Source organism: Mirounga leonina, unplaced genomic scaffold (genome assembly GCF_011800145.1).
Source record: "Mirounga leonina isolate KUSES-001 unplaced genomic scaffold, KU_Mleo_1.0 Mir_200, whole genome shotgun sequence".
Taxonomy (NCBI): Eukaryota; Metazoa; Chordata; class Mammalia; order Carnivora; family Phocidae; genus Mirounga; species Mirounga leonina.
Window position 1 is genome coordinate 23,052,063 of NW_023270503.1, and position 18,311 is coordinate 23,070,373.

At 49.6% G+C, this 18,311-nt stretch overlaps 1 protein-coding gene and 1 non-coding gene across 2 annotated transcripts; both read left to right on the plus strand.

Annotated features, from left to right (window-relative positions):
• The first annotated feature begins 453 nt into the window (after window positions 1–453).
• Window positions 454–555, plus strand: LOC118025371. Its single transcript, XR_004683306.1, has one exon. It is a non-coding gene; the product is annotated as a U6 spliceosomal RNA (small nuclear RNA).
• Window positions 556–9,847: 9,292 nt separating this feature from the next.
• GIP (gastric inhibitory polypeptide) lies at window positions 9,848–13,886 on the plus strand. Its single transcript, XM_035027465.1, has 5 exons — window positions 9,848–9,933; window positions 11,165–11,311; window positions 12,106–12,198; window positions 12,897–12,998; window positions 13,877–13,886. Exons 1-5 carry the CDS (start codon window positions 9,848–9,850, stop codon window positions 13,884–13,886), a joined length of 438 nt encoding a protein of 145 aa, XP_034883356.1.
• The last annotated feature ends 4,425 nt before the right edge of the window (window positions 13,887–18,311 follow it).

The following is an 18,311-nucleotide window of genomic DNA, read 5'->3' on the forward strand; positions in this document are numbered from 1 at the left end:
AGAACACAAACAACCCTCTACCCCCAAAATGGGTGAAATATGTGAACAAACATTCCACACATCAAATGTTACAACCACTTCAGAAAACGGTTTGCAGTGCTCACTGCAGCTGTGCGTATATTAAAATTGGAATGATATAGGGGCACCTGGGTGGCTCAGTCGTTAAACATCTGCCTTCGGCTCAGGTCATGGTCCCAGGGTCCTGGGATCCAGCCCCGCATCGGGCTCCCTGCTCAGCCAGGAGCCTGCTTCTCCCTCTCCCATTCCCCCTGCTTGTGTTCCCTCTCTCGCTGTGTCTCTCTCTGTCAAATAAATAAATAAATAAAATCTTTTTAAAAAATTGGAATGATAATTCTGCATGGAGCACTGGGTGTTATGCACAAACAATGAATCATGGAACACTACATCTAAAACTAATGATGTAATGTATGGGGATTAACATAAGAATAAAAAATAATAAAAACAAAACAAAACAAAATTGGAATGATATAGAAGAGATTAGCATGGCTCCTGCATGAGGGTGACACACAAATTTGTGAAGCAATCCATATTTTTGTTGCAGTTGATGTTTGATAATGTGGACTTGTGAACATTAACAGTGGGCATCCACTGTCGCATTGTACAAAATCTCTGAAGTATAATTAAAAGTTTTTATTGAGCCCCTGGGAAAAAAAAGAAAGGAAAACAGTTTGGCAGTTTCTTAAGAAGTTAAACATATCCCAATCCTCAGTATTTACTCAAGAAAAAGGAAAGCATATGTCCATAAAACAACTTGTCCACAAATGTTCACAGCAGCTTTATTTGTAATAGCAAAAACTTGAAACAACCTAAATGTCCCATCAACAGGTAAATTGATAAGCAAACTGTAATATATTCATATGATAGAAGAATCTTTCTCAGCAATAAAAAAAGACTGTTGCTCATGCTACAACTGAATCTCAAAATCAGTATACTGAATGAAAGAAACCAGACAAAAAAGAATACATACTGTATGATTCCATTTGTATAAAAGTTTAGAAAATACAAACTAATCTATAGTAACAGAAAGCAGGTCAGCGGTTGGAAGACGTGAGCAGGAGAGAAAGGGCTCAAGGAAATTTTGGGGGATGGTAGATATGTTCACTACTTTATTTTTTAATTTTTTTTTTTTTAAGTAGGCACAGAGCTTGAAATCACGACCCTAAGATCAAGACCTGAGCAGAGATCAAGACTCGGTCGCTCAATGACTGCATAACCCATGTGCCCCAATTTTTTTTTAAGTAAGCTCTGTGCCCAACATGGGGCTCGAACTCACTACCCCACGATCAAGAGTTGCCTGCTCTACCTGCTGAGCTAGTCAGGTGTCCCAATATTCACTACTTTGATTGTAATGATGGTTTCATGGGAGAAGACATATGTTAAAACATCAATTATACACTTTACATTAAATATGTGCAGTTAATGATGTGTCCGTTATACCTTGATAATGCTGTTTTTAAAAACCTCTATACTGTGGAGGGAGTGGTGAATTGGAAAATAACCATTTTCCATCATCGTAGTGAAGATCGGTTCATTTCTTCAAGCAAGAATCAGTGGTCGTGAGGAGCCTGGGTGGCTCAGTCAGTTAAGTGTCTGACTTCGGCTCAGGTCGTGATATCGGGGTCCTGGGATTCAGCCCCGCGTCGGCCTCCCTGCTCTGCCGGGAGTCTGCTTCTCCCTCTCCCTCTGCCTCTCTCCCTAATCTCCTGCGCATGCTCTCTCTCTCTGTGTCTCTGTCTCTCAAATAAATAAACAAAATCTTAAAAAAAAAAAAAAAGGATCAATAGTTATTAAATAAATCTGAGGATGGGGAAGTCTGATGAGGAAAGGGGTATTTAGATTGTCTTAAAGTGTCTCCCTGTCAATTGCTTATTAATTATAAGGAGGAAAATAGTAACTATACAGTGGAAAAATCCAACAAAACTTTGGGTGGTCAAAATTATCATCAATCATGGGCAGGTAGACATCTTGTGCCTCCATGTGCAATATCTTGAAAAGGACACACTAATTTTTATATGGTATTCTGGCCACCAGGCATAACCTGAATTTAATAGGGAAGAAAGAACAGACAAAGCCAAATTAAGAAACATTCGATAACATAACTGGCCTGTACCCTCAAAAATGTCAATGTAGGGGCCCCTGGGTGGCTCAGTCAGCTAAGCATCTGTCTTCGACTCAGGTCATGATCTCAGGGTCTTGGGATGGAGCCCTGCATTGGGCTCCCTACTCAGTGGGAAGTCTGCTTCTCCTTCTCCCTCTGCCTCTCCCTGCCCCTCTGCTCATGCTCTCTCTCTCTCAAATAAATAAACAAAGTCTTTTATTCTTTTAAGTCAGTATCATGAAAGACAAAGGCTGAGAGAGAAACCGTTAAAGGAAAATAAGAGACATGACAAATGCAATATGTGATCCTGGACTGAATCTGATAAAGAAGGGGAAATACCCCAAAAGACATTATTGGGACAATTGAAAAACTTGTAATATGGACTATATGCTTTATATCAATGTTAAACTTCTTGAATTTCATCATTGTACTTATTGTGGTTATGTGTGTGAATCTCCCTGTTCTTAGGAAATACACATGGGGCAGCAGCTCTTTCTGCCCATTGGTCCTGTCCCCGTGCTTTAATAAAATCACCTTTCTGCACACACGCACACATGCACACACACACACATAGACAAAAGGAAATATACATGAAAATATGAAGTGGTAAAGGAACATAATGTATATAATTGACTTTCATATGTTTATAAGATAATGGAATGATAGAACAAAGTGGCAAAATGCTAAAAATCGGTGTATCTGTGGGTAGTTGGTGTATCTGTATTACTTTTGCAAGTTCCCCGTAAGTTTTAAATTATTTTAAAATGAAAGCTTTACGTCTGCCTTCGGCTCAGGTCATGATCCCAGGGTCCTGGGATTGAGCCCCGCTTCGGGCTCCCTGCTCAGCGGGGAGCCTGCTTCTCCCTCTGCCTCTGCCTGCAGCTCTCTCTGCTTGTGCTCTCTCTCTGACAAATAAATAAATAAATAAATAATTTAAAAAAATAAAAAAATAAAATGAAAGCTTTAAAAAATCTCCAGGCTAATGACATCAGAATCTCTGGGGATGGCGCTGAGGCACTGGGATTTTATTTTATTTTATTTTTAAGTAGGCACCACACCCAGTGTGGGGCTCAAACTCACAACCCTGAGATCAAGAGTCGCATGCTCTACTGACTGAGGCAGCCAGGCGCCCCAAGCCATGGGGATTTTAAAAAGCTTTCCAGGCCAGGATGCCAGAGATGGCAAATAACAGTACAAGATGTGCAGTTAAATTTGAATTTCAGATAAACAACAAGTTAAAAACATTTTTTTAAAAAAAAGATTTTATTTATGAGAGAGAGAGAGAATGATCAGAGGAGGGGCAAGGGAGGGGGGAAAGCAGACTCCACTGAGTGCAGAGTCTGACAACAGGAGTCGGGGGGCTGAGTCCCAGTACCTCCAGACCATGACTTGAGTCAGATGCTTAACTGATTGAGCCACCCAGGTGCCCCTAAAAACATTTTTTTAGTGTAAGTATGTCCCATGCAGTATTTTCTGCCTAACTAGCAAGGACTGTCTTAGAATACACTCATTTTGATATCTGTACTCTGCTGGTCTTTGTGGAATATTAGAGAAATTTCTTGCTTTATCTGTCTTCTGTATATAAAATCATCTCAATTCTCACTCTTGCAGAGAGAAGGGGACTGAGATAAATATAAGTAGATATTAAATGACCAGAGTTCATGGCGATGAACAGAAATGTCTCATGAATCTAGCACCTTCTGTAATAATAACAATAATGGTCCATATTTTTTAGGGCAGATTATGTATATGGTAGCCAACCTCTAAGGTGGCCCCCAATGATCCCTACCTCCTGGTATTCACAGCCTTGTGCGGTCCCTCCCACATCATACCAGGGTTGGTCTATGTGACCAATAGCATAAAGCTGAAGGGATGGTATGTCATTTCTGAATTTCACTTAGACTTTCATCTTATGTGCATGACTTTGCTCCGAGGGAAGAAGCGTGGAGAGGTCCACATGGTGAGGAACTGAAGCCTTCAGCCTACAGTCGTGGGAACAAGGTTGGAAGGTGATCTACAGCCCCAGGCTTCTGAGATTGCAACTCGGCCAACAGCTGACTTCAGCTTCATGAAGACTCTGAGTTAGAAGCATCCAGCTAAGCCACTGCCAGATTCCCAGTCCTCAGAAACTGTGTGAGAGAGTGAATGCTCTGTTGCTTTACACTGCTAAAGTTTGGAGTGATTTGTTACCCAGCGAAAGATCACTAATGTATCAAGATACAGTGTAACACAATGTATCTGCTCAGTATACTTGTTTCCCAAACCAATTCTGTCTCTCATTATCTGAGACAGAGAGAGAGAGAGAGAGAGAGAGAGGGAGGTCATGAGCATGAATAGGGGGAGGGTAAGAGGGAGAGGGAGAAGCAGAGTCCCCGCTGAGCAGGGAACCTGACTCAGGGCTCAGTCCCAGGACCCTGAGATCATGACCTGAGCCAAAGGCAGCTGATTAACTGCCTGAGCCACCCAGGTGCTCCCCCAAATCAATTCTTTGATGTAGGAACTTTACACTCCCATTTTACAGAAATGGGAACCACAGCACAGAAAGAGCAGGTTACTCTAAATCACCCACCCCGCTAGTAACATCAGCGGGTCTGTCTGCACAGCCCTCACCCCTAACAGGGAATTTCACAAGCCTTCCCTGTACCAGGTGAGGGGCAGAGTCAGCCTGGGTTTTGTTTTGTTTTGTTTTGTTTTGTTTTGTTTTGTTTTGTTTTGTTTTAAAGAGAGAGAGAGCGCGCGTGAGCATGAGTAGGGGGAGAGGGAAGGGCAAGGGAGAAGCAGACTCCCCGCTGAGCAGGTAGCTGGCCTGCGGGGCTCGGCCCCAGGACCCTGAGATCATGACCTGAGCCTAAGGCAGACGCTTAACCGGACCCTGAGATCATGACCTGAGCCTAAGGCAGACGCTTAACCGACTGAGCCACCCAGGCGTCCTAGCCTGGCTTTGTTTTTTCATCTTACCAAATGCTCACCATAGAGTGAGGTGGAGATCATTGTAGAGAATACCACCCACCAACACTGGTAGGATGCCTTCAGGTTAACAAGACATTAATGTCACACTTACCTATGAGGTAGGGAGGACTGATTCTGGTTTTCTTTTTTGGGGGGGAGGGGAGGTTGGTTGGTTGTTTGTTTTTTAAGTAGGCTCCATACCCAACGTGGGGCTTGAACTCACCACCCTGAGATCAAGCATCGCATGAGCCAGCCAGATGCCCCCAGATTCTGTTTTCTTATCTCCAATTCAGAGATGGGCAAACTCAAAGCTCAGATTGGATAAGGGCTTTGCCCCAATCCAAACCTCACCTGGCAGTGGCTGGCGGGCGGAGCTGGGGCTTGAACACCTGCTCCTCCACCCCACGGGCTACTGCCTAGTCTCCTTAAAGAAGGGTGTGGTTGCTGAGGTTGCAGAAGGTCGTCCCCATACCCATCACAGGAATGGGTGTGTGGTGGGGGGCCTCACTGGGGACACTGGAAGCTGTCCCCATTCAGGGAAAAGGAAGGGGAAACCCTCTCTTCTCATCCCACCCCGCCCTCCCCTAGGAGGTTCTCCCACAGGACAGATAAGGGGTCAGGAACGCTACTTTCTCTGGGACTCCCGGCCCTTTGGCCTTCACCCTAAATGCACCACTAGCTCTTGCCCTCTCTGGAAGTGAGAGCCGTGTGGCCACCCCTCCCAGTTCTAACACTGCCCACAGTTCTCTTCCCATGGATTAGGTCGCAGCTACTAAGGGCTGAGCTCTTTTCTTGATGAACAAAAGCAGACAAAATATGGACTTTGAAAACAGCAAGAGGGATTGGGGTTAGAACTGAGAGGGGACTTCCAAACTGATTCCTTATAGCAGATGGCCAAGAGAGGTTGTAGGTAGTATCTTCCCTGTTTTTATTTTTATTTTTTTTATTTTTTATTATTTTTTAAAGATTTTATTTATTTATTTGACAGAGAGAGACATAGCGAGAGAGGGAACACAAGCAGGGGGAGTGGGAGATGCAGAAGCAGGCTTCCCCGTGGAGCAAGGAGCCCGATGTGGGGCTCGATCCCAGGACCCTGGGATCATGACCTGAGCCAAAGGCAGACGCCCAACGGCTGAGCCACCCAGGCGCCGCTCTTCCCTGTTTTTAGTGGAGAGTTTTATTTCTTTATTTTAATTGAAGTGTAGTTGACATATTATATTTGTTGGGGGTAAGTCGCATAGTGAGTCAACAATTCTATACGTTGCAAAATGCTCACCACCATAAATGTAGTTACCATCTGTCACCATACAAAGTTAGTATAATCTTACTAAGCATATTCTTTCTTAAAGATCTCTCTGAACAGTATCTTGGTCTGAGGGGTCTTGGGGCTGATGTGGGCAAAAATGTTTGGGACCACGACTGGGTTTGCGACATGACTGGGGAGGAAAGCTGGAGGTGACCCTTCTAGGAATCCAGGATAGACCCGATGACTCAGCAAAGTTTGTCCCTCGGTCTCCTCTGCAGGAGAAGAGTATAAATCTGCCACCTGGTGTAGGAGAGCTCAGAGAGGGATGTCCGCCTTCTGAGTCAGCCGGGGAGCTTGAAGACCAAGTGAACCTCCGAAGCAGAGTCCCCCCGGCTGCAGCCGGCCCTCTGAGTCACCCTGGCCTAGAATGTCTGCTGTGGCCCTCGGGCTGTGGCAAGGGTGGTGAGTCACCGCCGGGAGCTGGCAGAGGCAGCAAGCCCCACAGGCTCTTCTGCTGTGCCAGTTCTCATCCTGGAGCCCCGGTCAGAAGTCGGGAGGGTCTGGGAAGCAGGACCCCGGGGTTCTCTGGCAACAATACTGCCATGGTCCCTTCTTGGGCTGATTGCCTGGCTTCCATGTGTCCCAGACGCCCCTCATGCACCCCCACTCTCTCCACCTGTCTGGGCCACTGGCCTTTGTATCCGGGCTTCCTCTTGCTTTCCCATCCCCTGTGACCTCTCTGACCCCTCACATCCTGGAAATTCGCCCCAATGGACTAAGGGTCTGCCAGAGCCCCCTCCCTGTCCCCAGCCCTGCACACTAGGGCACTTCTCATGGTGCAGACAGGTTGGTGGAGTTGCCAGTAGATTTACTGAACTATTTTTATCAAGTCCAGCAGGCCCTTCCGATCCCTAGAAACTTCAGAAGGCCGTCTTTTCCATTCCCCAGCTCCTGAGATGCTCTGGGGGTGGGGGCTGTGGGCTCCCCTGAGCATCTGGCATCTTCTCTGATCTCCTCCCCTGACCCTCCCCACATTCCTTCCTCTCCCAGGGCCCAGGCTACATTCTCCTTGGTGTGTCCACCGCAGGGCCTGAGAGCCAAAGATCAAAGGGAAACAGGTTGGGGGGCTGCTGAGAGGGGGTGGGCTGAGAATTTGAAGCAATAAAACTGGCCTTCGGAGCAGCCTGCCCCCAAAACAAATCCCCAGAGCACCAGGCAGGCACTCAGAGCTGCAGGGACCCATTCCAGAACCTTCTTGACTCTGGTTTGGCATCAGACCTAGGGTTTCCAGGGAATGATGTACACCCTTCTTGGATAACCTTGTGCCTCCAGGCAGGGGTGCCCAGGTCTTGACACAAACACTTCTGAGCCCATTAACTGTCGCTCAACAGGAAGCAGGATCACAAACACCCCCACATCCCGTTTGGAGGCCAAATCTGAAATGACGTCTAATCACTGCCATGGATAGCCAGGAGATGGAATTTGGAGAGCTTGCCCGGAGAGAAGTTTTTCTAGACGGTAAAAAATGGGTGGTAGGTGAGCGAGGTTTCTAGGAAGCAGAGGTGAATTGCCCCCCCTGGTCCAGCGACCTCTCATCCCACACAAGCACTTAATTTCATGCTGGAGCTGCTTCCTGGCCCCAGAGTTTACCTGGAAAGTGGCCTTTATTAGACCCTGGAGCTAATAAGCGGAGCATGAGCTTGGTTGTTGCTGGTTCAGAGCACTCTGGTGAGTGGAGAAGGAAGAGCCTGGGAAGGCGGCCTTGGGGATCAGCCCCAAATGCAGCTTCCACCCTGTCCCTTCTAGACTGAGCCCTGAGGACAGACATGTGTACTAAGCGCTTGGAGAAAGGCAGACGCAGTACTTTGAGGAGTCTCCAGTCTAAGGGGCAGACATGGCCCTTAGCCTCCAGAAGCTTCCGTAGGATGGGGAATGATAGCCCCCCCGGTTCACACTCCTGATCTCAGAGAGCCCCCAGTCTGATCCGGGAGACAAAGCCCCCACGCTGGAGAGCCCCCAGTCTGACAGGCACAGCATGACCTCAGGGTCCCCCAGTCTGTTGGCACAGACAAGTCCACATTGGGTGTCATAAACCTTTACAGATAGAATTGTAGCTGCCCATCTTCCTTCAAGTTCCCAAGGGGTAAGTACTTCTTTCCCCCACTCTATCCTGCCCCTATGCAGAAAGGCAGCTTGACTGCAAGTTCGCAGTTCCCAGCTACCCCAGGAAACCCCCATCCTTCATGGTCCCTCAACCCTCTCACTCTCCAGCCCTTTCCCCAGCCGGCTGGGATACCCTCCTAGATTTTGCAATGGGGACATTGCCACACTGCCAAAGCTGGGGGCCACTATCCAGAGCTGGGTTTCCAACGACTGTGCCCCACTCTCTCGGACCCAGGGGCAGCCTCTTGCCTGTGGGAGCAGTCCTACCCCAGCGAGTGCCACCGGACCTAAGGCACCCTTTCTAACCGAGGACACCTGTAAAGGAAGTAGGGCTAGAAGAATACGGGGCCCCATGCTCAGGTGGGAGGAGGGGGGGAGAAGAAAGGGGACACTTAAAGTGGCCTACCCCCCGGGCAACTGGAGATACCCAAATGTTAATCATCAATTAGCACAGTTCAGGTGGAAAGGGCAACTTTATTACGCGTAAAATGGACTTAATGTGGCGGGAGCTGTGGACCTAATTTCTTGAGATAAGGCGCTTTTAGGCTAATCAGCAGGTCTGTGATGCCTGGGTATAAAGGAGCTACAGCCGACTTTCTTGGGACAGGCTCCAAAGGACCAGAAGGTAGGAGGAAGAAACCCCTGCCCTGTCCTTCTGGAAGAGCCAGGAAGGAAGCCAGGTAAGAGAGCGGCCTGGACAGAGGATGGATGGAGGGGGTACCGGAGAGGCAATCTACGTGAGAGATAAGAAAGCAGCTCTCAGCATTCCTGTAACACCCAGGTGACAAAGGCAGGAGGACAAACGAGGTCTGAGCCCATTTCATCCAGGGGGTCTTCAGTAGGGTGAAGAGCAGTAAGGAACCTTCCTCCCAAGCCCTGAAAACCAAAGCTAGACCTAGCCATGTTTGGGCTGCCGGACCCCGTCTTCCTGCAGGGGCACCCTGGAAAGAGCTTCCCTGAGCAGAGAGCGTGAAGCCCGAGAAGGAGAGGATGGAATGGTCCTACTTGTGGCTTTCACTTGGGGCAAGAGGGCTGTGATGGTTTAGGTGACCTCCAATCCGACAGCTGGAAGGCAGGCTGCTATGGATTCTGGAGGCTCTAAGGGGAGACTCGCCAAACCACATGCCAGTGAGGTCCAGCCACCGGAGCCGGGAAGGGGGCTGTCAGGCCCACGGGTCTTGGCTGCTTTCTTCCGCCTGGACCTTGCCCCCGCTGCCCTCGTCCAGAGCTCAGTGCCCCCAGCTTCCAGAACCCACACATGCTCTGAGGCGTCAGCGGGACGTGGCTGGCCATGCTGACTATCCCTGAGCACGGTGCTTCCCTCAGCCCGGTCCCTTTTCTCTTTTTGCTCAGGAAATCACCTTTGGAAGATGGTGGCCGTGAAGATCTTCGGTCTCCTGCTGGGGTCCCTGCTCCTGGCAGTGGTGCTGGGAGAGAAGGCGGAGGGTCACTCCAGGTAGGGCTGCAGGGGAGGGGTTGGGCACAAGGGAGGATGACCGGGTTCTGGTTCTCCGGGGGAGAGGTGGGAAAGGGAGGAATCCCAGGCCAAGAGGAAAGAAGCCGGAGGGGAAAACCAGCCAGCGTCTGTGTGCAGAGTGAGGACAGAACCCGAGAGTATTTATTACGAGCTATTGTTGCCACAGGAGAGACTGTGGTTAGATCTCTGGAAGGACTTCTCAGTGGTTAAGTGTCTGAAGTAGATGACAGGATCTCCCTTCCTAAGGAAAGCCTTAACCGTTCATTTATGTGTGCATTTGATCAAATTGTGGAGAGGGCCCCCTGCGCGCCAGCCACAGGAGATATATTAGTGCTGAGTGGTCCACAAATGCCTCGTGGAACACACGGGCCCCAGGGGGAAACAAAGAACCACCTAGGCGAGTTGCAAACTGTCCTGAGCGCTTCGGGGGTGGGGTGGGGGAGCAGAGTGTCATGAACGCATGGAGCAGGGGGCTCTGTGCTCTGGAGGACCGAGAGACTTGTCTGAGTAAAGAGCTGCGCCCTGTCGGATGCAGGAACTAGCCATGTGGTCCATCCGTTGCATCCTGTTAGATGGGAGGCATGGCCGTGAGACCGTTGCAAGTTGGGGCAACATCAGAGGTTGCGCACTTAGACCTGGGCCCGGACCGCCTGAGGCTAACTCCTGGATCTGCCACCTAAGAGATGTGCTAGATGAATCTCTCTGCCCCTTGGTTTCCTCAATCACAAAAAGGGCGTAGAAACAGTGTCTATTTCCTAGGGGTGATGAGGGCCAAATGAGTCTGTGTAGTAAAGGGCTTACAGAGGACCTGCCACACAGTGAGGGCCGTTATGGAGGAGCTCACTCTTGTTCCTATCGACTGGGAACAAAGCCTCGAATCGGGGTGGGCCAGGCAAGAGGAGCAAAGGAGGGAACTGAGATCAGTCCTTTGGGATGAGGGGGACCCCTGATCCCTCTTTGCCCCGAAGCCGGAGTCACACACACCGAGGAATGCAGGAAGTGGGTTCTAAAGCTGAGGATAAAGTCCCAGGGGCTTGATGCAGAGACAAGAGAGGGTTTGCATAAAAACGGACTCCCAGGAAACCAGGGCATTTTTCTCAGACACTGGCCTCCTGTCGGTGACAACCACTTGCCCCTGTATTGTGCTTCCCCTCACCCCCTGCCCCTCCTGCCTTGTCCTGGCTTCTCTCTCCCTCTCCCTGCCCCTCAGAGGCCACTCTAAGGTCAGTGGCTCCCGACCTCGAGGCCCCAGGTATGCTGAGGGGACCTTCATCAGTGACTACAGCATTGCCATGGACAAGATCCGCCAACAAGACTTTGTGAACTGGCTGCTGGCGCAGAAGGGGAAGAAGAACGAGTGAGTCGAAGCACACACTCCCTCCGGAGCCCGGGGCTGGCTGTACCTCCGGGCACACTGGATGCCACGCGGGCCACGCGGGCCGGCGCCTCCCAGCCCCACATGGTGCCTTTCACTGAGGCACCGATGGTGAGCTGGGCGACACGGTGGCCCTGACCAGGGCTGAGGCAACTGCTCAGTGGGGGGGGAGGGGGGGGGCAAGGCAATTTTCCACTCCTTTTCTTTTTTTTTTTTTTTTAAGATTTTATTTATTTATTTGGGACAGAGAGAATGAGAGAGAGAGAGAGAGCACATGAGAGGGGGGAGGGTCAGAGGGAGAAGCAGGCTCCCCGCCGAGCAGGGAGCCCGATGCGGGACTCGATCCCGGGACTCCAGGATCATGACCTGAGCCGAAGGCAGTCGCTTAACCAACTGAGCCACCCAGGCGCCCTCCACTCCTTTTCTTCTAAGGAGAGGGATCAGGGAAGAGGTCGGGGCTCCCAGAGGAGCCCCACAGGGCTGGGGGCGAAGGCAGAGGGAGCTGAGATGCTCCTGGCAGTGGTGGCCACTGCGGACTTGGTCCTCCTTCCTTCTCTCGGCCAAGTCTCTTACCTCGTGCTGGCTGCTCGGTCGGCGTGGTGGGAGATGATGAAAAGCCGGACAGTGGCCGCCGAGGACAAGCAGTGGGACGTTTGAATGGAGAAAGAGGTTTGCTCTGCGACTTGGGTTAAGGTCCCGAAAGATCGGAGCCTTTGGACTGGAGAACATCTGGAGCCTCCCCAGCCCCACCCACTCCTGCGTCTTTACCTCACCAGCTGGAAACACAACATCACCCAGAGGGAGGCCGCCGGGGCCCTGGAGCTGGCCCATCAATCTCACAGGAAGGAGGAGGCGAGGGAGCAGCAGGGGTGAGTCAGCCCACAAGGGAAGGGGTGGGGGCAGGGCCTCATTGTTCCCTCTCCCAGACCCCAGAGCAGAGCAAGGCCCCAGATAAGCATCCCCCTCCACTCCCAGTTCAGAGAGGGGTCTTCAAGAAACTCCTGGAGGCCAGCCCAGGCTGAAGGGAGAAGCCGAGGAGGAGGAATAGGGGCTGGGGTCCTAGGAGGGGTTTGGGACCAGACTCCCTAAGACTGATGACTTTAGTGTGCAGAATCAGAGTCAAGGAGAGGGGCAGCGAAAGAGACGTCAGGGAGACCTCAGGAACTGGCTTCCCCACTTCTCCCCGACAGACCTCTGGAAGGCTGTTTGAGGAACAGGGACCCTTTGAAGGCCAGTCCCTTGACATCAGTTACCCCCTATCTGAGGAAGCTGAGGAATCTGTGGACCATTCTAAAGAGTGAATGTCCCCAAAGTCATCTCCTGGGTTTGGGGAATGCATTCGGGGATGCTCACAGAGGTGGACGGGTGGGGTGTCTCCCACCTGAATTCTGTTCGGCGTTGCGGCCCACAGATCAGGGTGGAGCTCTGAAAGCTGAGATAAGGAGAGGCAGCTGTGTTGACTCGCTCCCCCCAACCCAGCTGCCCTGTGGAGTCCCAGGCCCTGTATTTACTCACTCCGGGTGGGGCCCAGGCTCAAACAGCCTGCCTGAGGCTTTCTCCTTGGCAGCTCCCTACCCAAGAAGCCCAGTGATGAAGATTTGCTCAAGGATTTACTGATTCGAGAGCTGCTGGCCTGGATGGTGGATCAGATGGAAGTCTGCAGGCTCAGGTGGGGCTGTTGGGTGGCTTTGGGCGTCTTGCGTAGTGCTTACAAGCTTGAGCTTTGGGGCTGGACATGGGTTCAGATCGGCACCCCAGCACGTGCTAGCAAACTAATAAGCCTCTCTGAACCTCAGTGTTCTCATGAAAACAAGGCTTATTCAGACCACTTTGTGGGATTGTTGTCAGGTTTAAATAAGATAATCCGAGGAAAGAGCGGAGAGCAACCGGGAGGAGTGAGAGTTCAGTAATGTCGGCCATTGTCATTACTGCTTACCCTTGGGTCTCCTCATCCGGGTGAGAGGCTGCGCTCACCTCCCCTGCCCACCTGAGCTAAGCTGACCATCCTGGTCTCAGCTCTCCCTCTGTACCCTAGTCCCATGGCCCCTGGAGTTGGAGGTATGTTGCCCGTCTATAGCCATTGTTGGTCTCATCGGTCCATCTCACCAGCCAGAAAGTCCTTTAATCTATTATGTCCCAGAAACAAGGGATGGCTAAATACCACGAAGGGGTCCATCTACCTAAAGGGTGAGACAGAACACTCATTCAAGATGCAGACACCAAGGCTTGGAAACCAAAACACATTTTCAGACTTTGCTGCTGGCGAGCTAGGGAGGGATGGAGGGAACAGATCTGGGATGGCTTCCTGCAGAGGGCAGGAAGGGAAAGAGGAATGTGACCAGAACCATGGAGGAGAGTATGAGAAATTCTCCATAGAGAGGTGGGTGCTTTTCAGAATTATTTTGCTTACTTATAATTAAAAAGGTAATTGGGAGGTAGGAGCAGCTGAACCATGGCTGGGTGCCAGGATGAGTTTACTTTGCTGACTCCGAGTAGATAATGACCCTACTCTCCAACCACTTCCCCTCCTCTTTCCACCCTCCCCAGATTTCAGTGACTCAGACCAAACCCAGCTCAGGCCTGGACTCTGCCCTTCGCTCACTCAGGACTCAGCTCCACTCCAGGGTACCCAAGAGAATCCAAACCAGTCAAGTTTAAGCTGAAATAAATCTTTGTGCCCATTGTCAAAACTTGCTCAAATGTCTACTTGAGCACTGTTAATGTACGTGTGTCTGTGTGTGCATGCCATCCAATGAAAACGAGATACAGGGCGCCTGGGTGGCTCAGTCGGTTGAGCGACTGCCTTCGGCTCAGGTCGTGATCCCAGGGTCCTGGGATCGAGTCCCACATTGGGCTCCCTGCTCCGCAGGGAAGCCTGCTTCTCCCTCTCCCACTCCCCCTGCTTGTGTTCCCTCTCTCGCTGTGTCTCTCTCTGTCAAATAAATAAATAAAATCTTTAAAAAAAAAAAAAAGAAAACGAGATACATCTCCTACCTACATCTGTAATTCACCTATTTACAAACACTTAATGGAAGGTTACACAAGCAGGGGTTGTGCTAACTACTGGGAACACAGCAGTCAAGGAAATGGGCACAGTCCCTGTCCCTGAGGAATTTACAGTCCTGTGATGGAGAGAGACCTTAACTTATACACACACACACACACACACACATTAATAATCATGTAACATGCTGGGGTGCCTGGATGGCTCAGTCGGTTAAGCCTCCAAATCTTGATTTCGGCTCAGGTCAAGATCTCAGGGTCATGAGATCGAGTCCTGCCTCTGACTCTGCATTGGGCGTGGAGCCTGCTTAAGATTCTCTCCCTCTCCCTCTCCCTCTGCTCCTCCCACCCCCCCCAAAAAAGAATCACGTCACATGCTAAGCCATGTGAAGAAAGACTAGAGAGCTACAAGAACAGAGCAGCCTCATCTTTTTTTTTTTTTTTTAAAGATTTTATTCATTTATTTGACAGAGAGAGACACAGCGAGAGAGGGAACACAAGCAGGGCGGGCGGGAGAGGGAGAAGCAGGCTCCTGGCTGAGCAGGGAGCCCGACGCGGGGCTCGATCCCAGGACCCTGGAATCATGACCCGAGCCGAAGGCAGACGCTTAACGACTGAGCCACCCAGGCGCCCCCAGAGCAGCCTCATGTAGATGGAGTGCGGAGTCTCAGGGCCTCTTGGAGAAAGTGACATCCAAGCTGAGTGAGATGGCGAGGATAAGATGGCCAAAAGATGAAGGGAGCCTTAATGAATATTACCTCAGTGTTATTCTTACAAAGCGAAACTAGCAATGGGGAGATTAGAACAAACAGAGGCTGGACAGGTGGGCAGAGAAAGGGTCTAAAGGCCATGTTAAAACTTTTCGGATTTTATCCTTAAACCGGGGCAGGTTTGAAGAGCTATTTCGTTCCCAAACCATCATGAGTGAGGGTTATATACCGAGATGAAGAGGGATGACAATGGAAAAGGAAGACCAGCTAAGAGAATCCTCTTGCAGGATTCCAGGCTTACCCTAGGGTCGTGGGAGTGGGAGTGAAGGGAAAGGGGCCAACTCAGTTTGTCCAAAAGTCAACACCTTTATCTTCCAGTGTTCAAAGCTCTCCCTCTCCCCTCAGTCCACTGCCTTCTCCCAGTGCCTGGTATCCTTAGAAGGCTAAGTCTCCTACCCCCTTCACGTGGGCTATCTTGCCTAGAATGTCTTCTCTCCCCTTGATCTGGTCATATTTTAGTAGACACGAGTCAAACACACCTCGATTCAAAGACTCAAATCACTTGCTAGGTCTGTGACTTGGCAAGTTAGTTCCTCTCTCTGAGTGGGTTTCCTGTCTGTGAAAAGATTTGGAAGTACCCGACTCATACGGTCGAAGGAAGTATTAATTAAGATAGTGCCTGGCACAAAGTCAATGGTCAATAAAAGTTAACTTTGTTTATCATTTACCCACCTAAACCTCAATTTAAAAATACAAGGGTATTAGTTTTCAATCGGGGAGTGGCAAGCTGGATTGGCTGACGGGCTAGGCCAGTGGCATAACTGAGCAGAGTGGGGAGGGTGTAAGACAATGGGAAGGATGGGGACTGTGAAAATGGAAGAGACACGCTTTCTGCTGGCCAAACAAAACACTTTTGAGAACTGAACTTGCCCGAAGGCTGCCTGTGTACAATCTCTTCCAGCTCTGACATTTTAGGTTTCCTCTCCTCTAAACTCCTTGTGTTTGGAGAGTGTGTACCACACAATTTAGACCATGCCTTCGCTCAAAAGATATAGTTTAGCGATTCTCTATGGTGGGACCGGTTGTCTTGGGGATAGTTGGCTCTCTATTTCTGGAGTCTTGGGTGTCTCTGGGGGTGAGCGAATCAGAAACGGTTATTTAGAATAAATTTGTACAATGTTCTTACTATGGGCCAGGCATTGTGCTCAGCTCTTTATAAACCTCATCTAGAGCCTCATCACAGCACTTGAACATACTAGCTGTTAACCATGCACTACACTGCCTCCATGAGGTAGAGAATTAAAGTCCCATGCTCTTAGCTACCCTGTGCCTAAGGCCCGTGAGTCACTTAAAGCAAGTGACAGCACGTGTGATGGTCTGCATTCAGGGTATCCTGGAGCTGAGCGCTTCTGAGGGCCATTGTGAAATTGTCAGGAATTTTGTGAGAAGGTCATAAAATCATTGGTAGCTTGAAATTGGCCATGGCCAGAGTACACCATGGAAATTGACAAATGCTATAAATCAGAGCTCCTCCTTCCCAGCCTGGAGAGGGGGTTGTTAAACATTTACCAGCTCATTACTGGTCAGCATACTTTCTCTAAAATTATGAAAGAGAGGGGCGCCTGGGTGGCTCAGTTGGTTGGGCAACTGCCTTCGGCTCGGGTCATGATCCTGGAGTCCCGGGATCGGGTCCCGCATCGGGCTCCCTGCTCGGCGGGGAGTCTTCTTCTCCCTCTGACCCTCCCCTCTCTCATGCTCTCTCTCTCTCCCCTTCTCTCTCTCTCAAATAAATAAATAAAATCTTAAAAAAAAAATAAAAGTATGAAAGAGAACAAATGTGTCTGAATAAGGGAATGAGGGTGTCCGCTTGAGTGTGGTAACCAGGTGTGTCTCCGGCCAATGGGTTTGCACCTATAAGAGTGAGTGTGTGTGCATTTGAGGGTATGAATAAATTTGTAGCCATGAGTGTGAGTGAGGGATCAGTGCATGTATCTTAAGGGGTCATACGGTGTGAGTCAAAGAGTGAGAAATGAGGCAGGTGTGTCTATGTGTGTCAGTGAGTCAGGAAAAGACCAGATTTTTGTGTTAGGGAGTGGTGTAGTAAGAATATGAGAATAGGAGGTAAATGTGTGTATATAAGGGGCTACTTGTTTTGCAGAAAGGCGTGGGTAGGTATATTGAAGGTCAGTGTTTTAGGAGAGGGTGTCTGAAAAGGCTAGTATGTGTTGGAGGAGCGAATCTGTGTCTGGGGAAGTTTGTTTCTAAGGGGACTTAGAAACCTGAACTCAGGGTCTAAGGGTGTGTCTGAGGGTGAATCTGAAATAAGACTACAAAAAGCAGATTGATTATTTTAGCCTTGGTCCTTGCATCCGCTAACATTAGATTCTGCTTCAAATAACAGAAAAACACCTGTGTTTTGGTAAGCAAACAGTGGCTTTGGTAAGACAACATTATTTCTCTTTCTTATAAGCATCCAGAGGCAGGTAGCTCAAGGCTGGTGTACAGCTCTGCTCCATGAAATCCTCAGGTCAGGGACCTGGGTCATGGCTCCATAATCCCTCAAGATCCAAAATGGTGGCTAAATATCCTGTCACAAATCTCTGATCACATCTTCTTCTAATCCTTTTACTTGAAACCTCTGGTAACATTATTCACATTCGTGATTACACCTTGCTGATGATTCTGGATCTGTAGCTCTGCCCAGCTTTTTATGTAGATCGTTATACTAATACATCCAAATGACTGTTGGTCATCTCTCTTGTGATGTCACAGAGACCTCAATTTCAACATGTTCAAAATTACCCTTAATTATTTCCCCAGCTTCATCCTGTGGTCTCAGTCCCTGTTCCCCCACTCCCTTCTCCAAATGGCACCGCCCTGTTGCCCAAGACAGAAAACCGAGCACTTTTTCCTACCCACTCTGTCTCCATCTTACCAGTTTTACCATTCTGCACTCCAAGTATCTCCTGAAACTGTCCCATTCTCTCTACCTCATGGCCACTATCTTAGTTCTAGCTTGCATCATTTCTAGGTTGCATTGCTATGACTGACTTAAGTCTAGGTTGTCACTAGCTTTTTTTTTTTAAGACTTTATTTGACAAAGAGAGAGGGAGACAGAGAGAGCACAAGTAGGGGGAGCAGCAGAGGGAGAGGAAGAAGCACCCTCCCTGCTGAGCAGGGAGCCCTAATCCTGGCTCATCCCAGGACCCTGAGATCATGATCTGAGCTGAGGGCAGACGCTTAACGGAATGAGCCATCCAGGCGCCCCC

Excerpts from the sequence above, each read along its gene's own strand:
- GIP (XM_035027465.1), top strand. The coding sequence starts at position 9,848 with ATGGTGGCCGTGAAGATCTTCGGTCTCCTGCTGGGGTCCCTGCTCCTG. Across the intron at positions 9,934-11,164 it reads AAGGCGGAGGGTCACTCCAG|AGGCCACTCTAAGGTCAGTG; the intron begins GTAGGGCTGCAG and ends CCTGCCCCTCAG. Across the intron at positions 12,199-12,896 it reads GAGGCGAGGGAGCAGCAGGG|CTCCCTACCCAAGAAGCCCA; the intron begins GTGAGTCAGCCC and ends TCTCCTTGGCAG.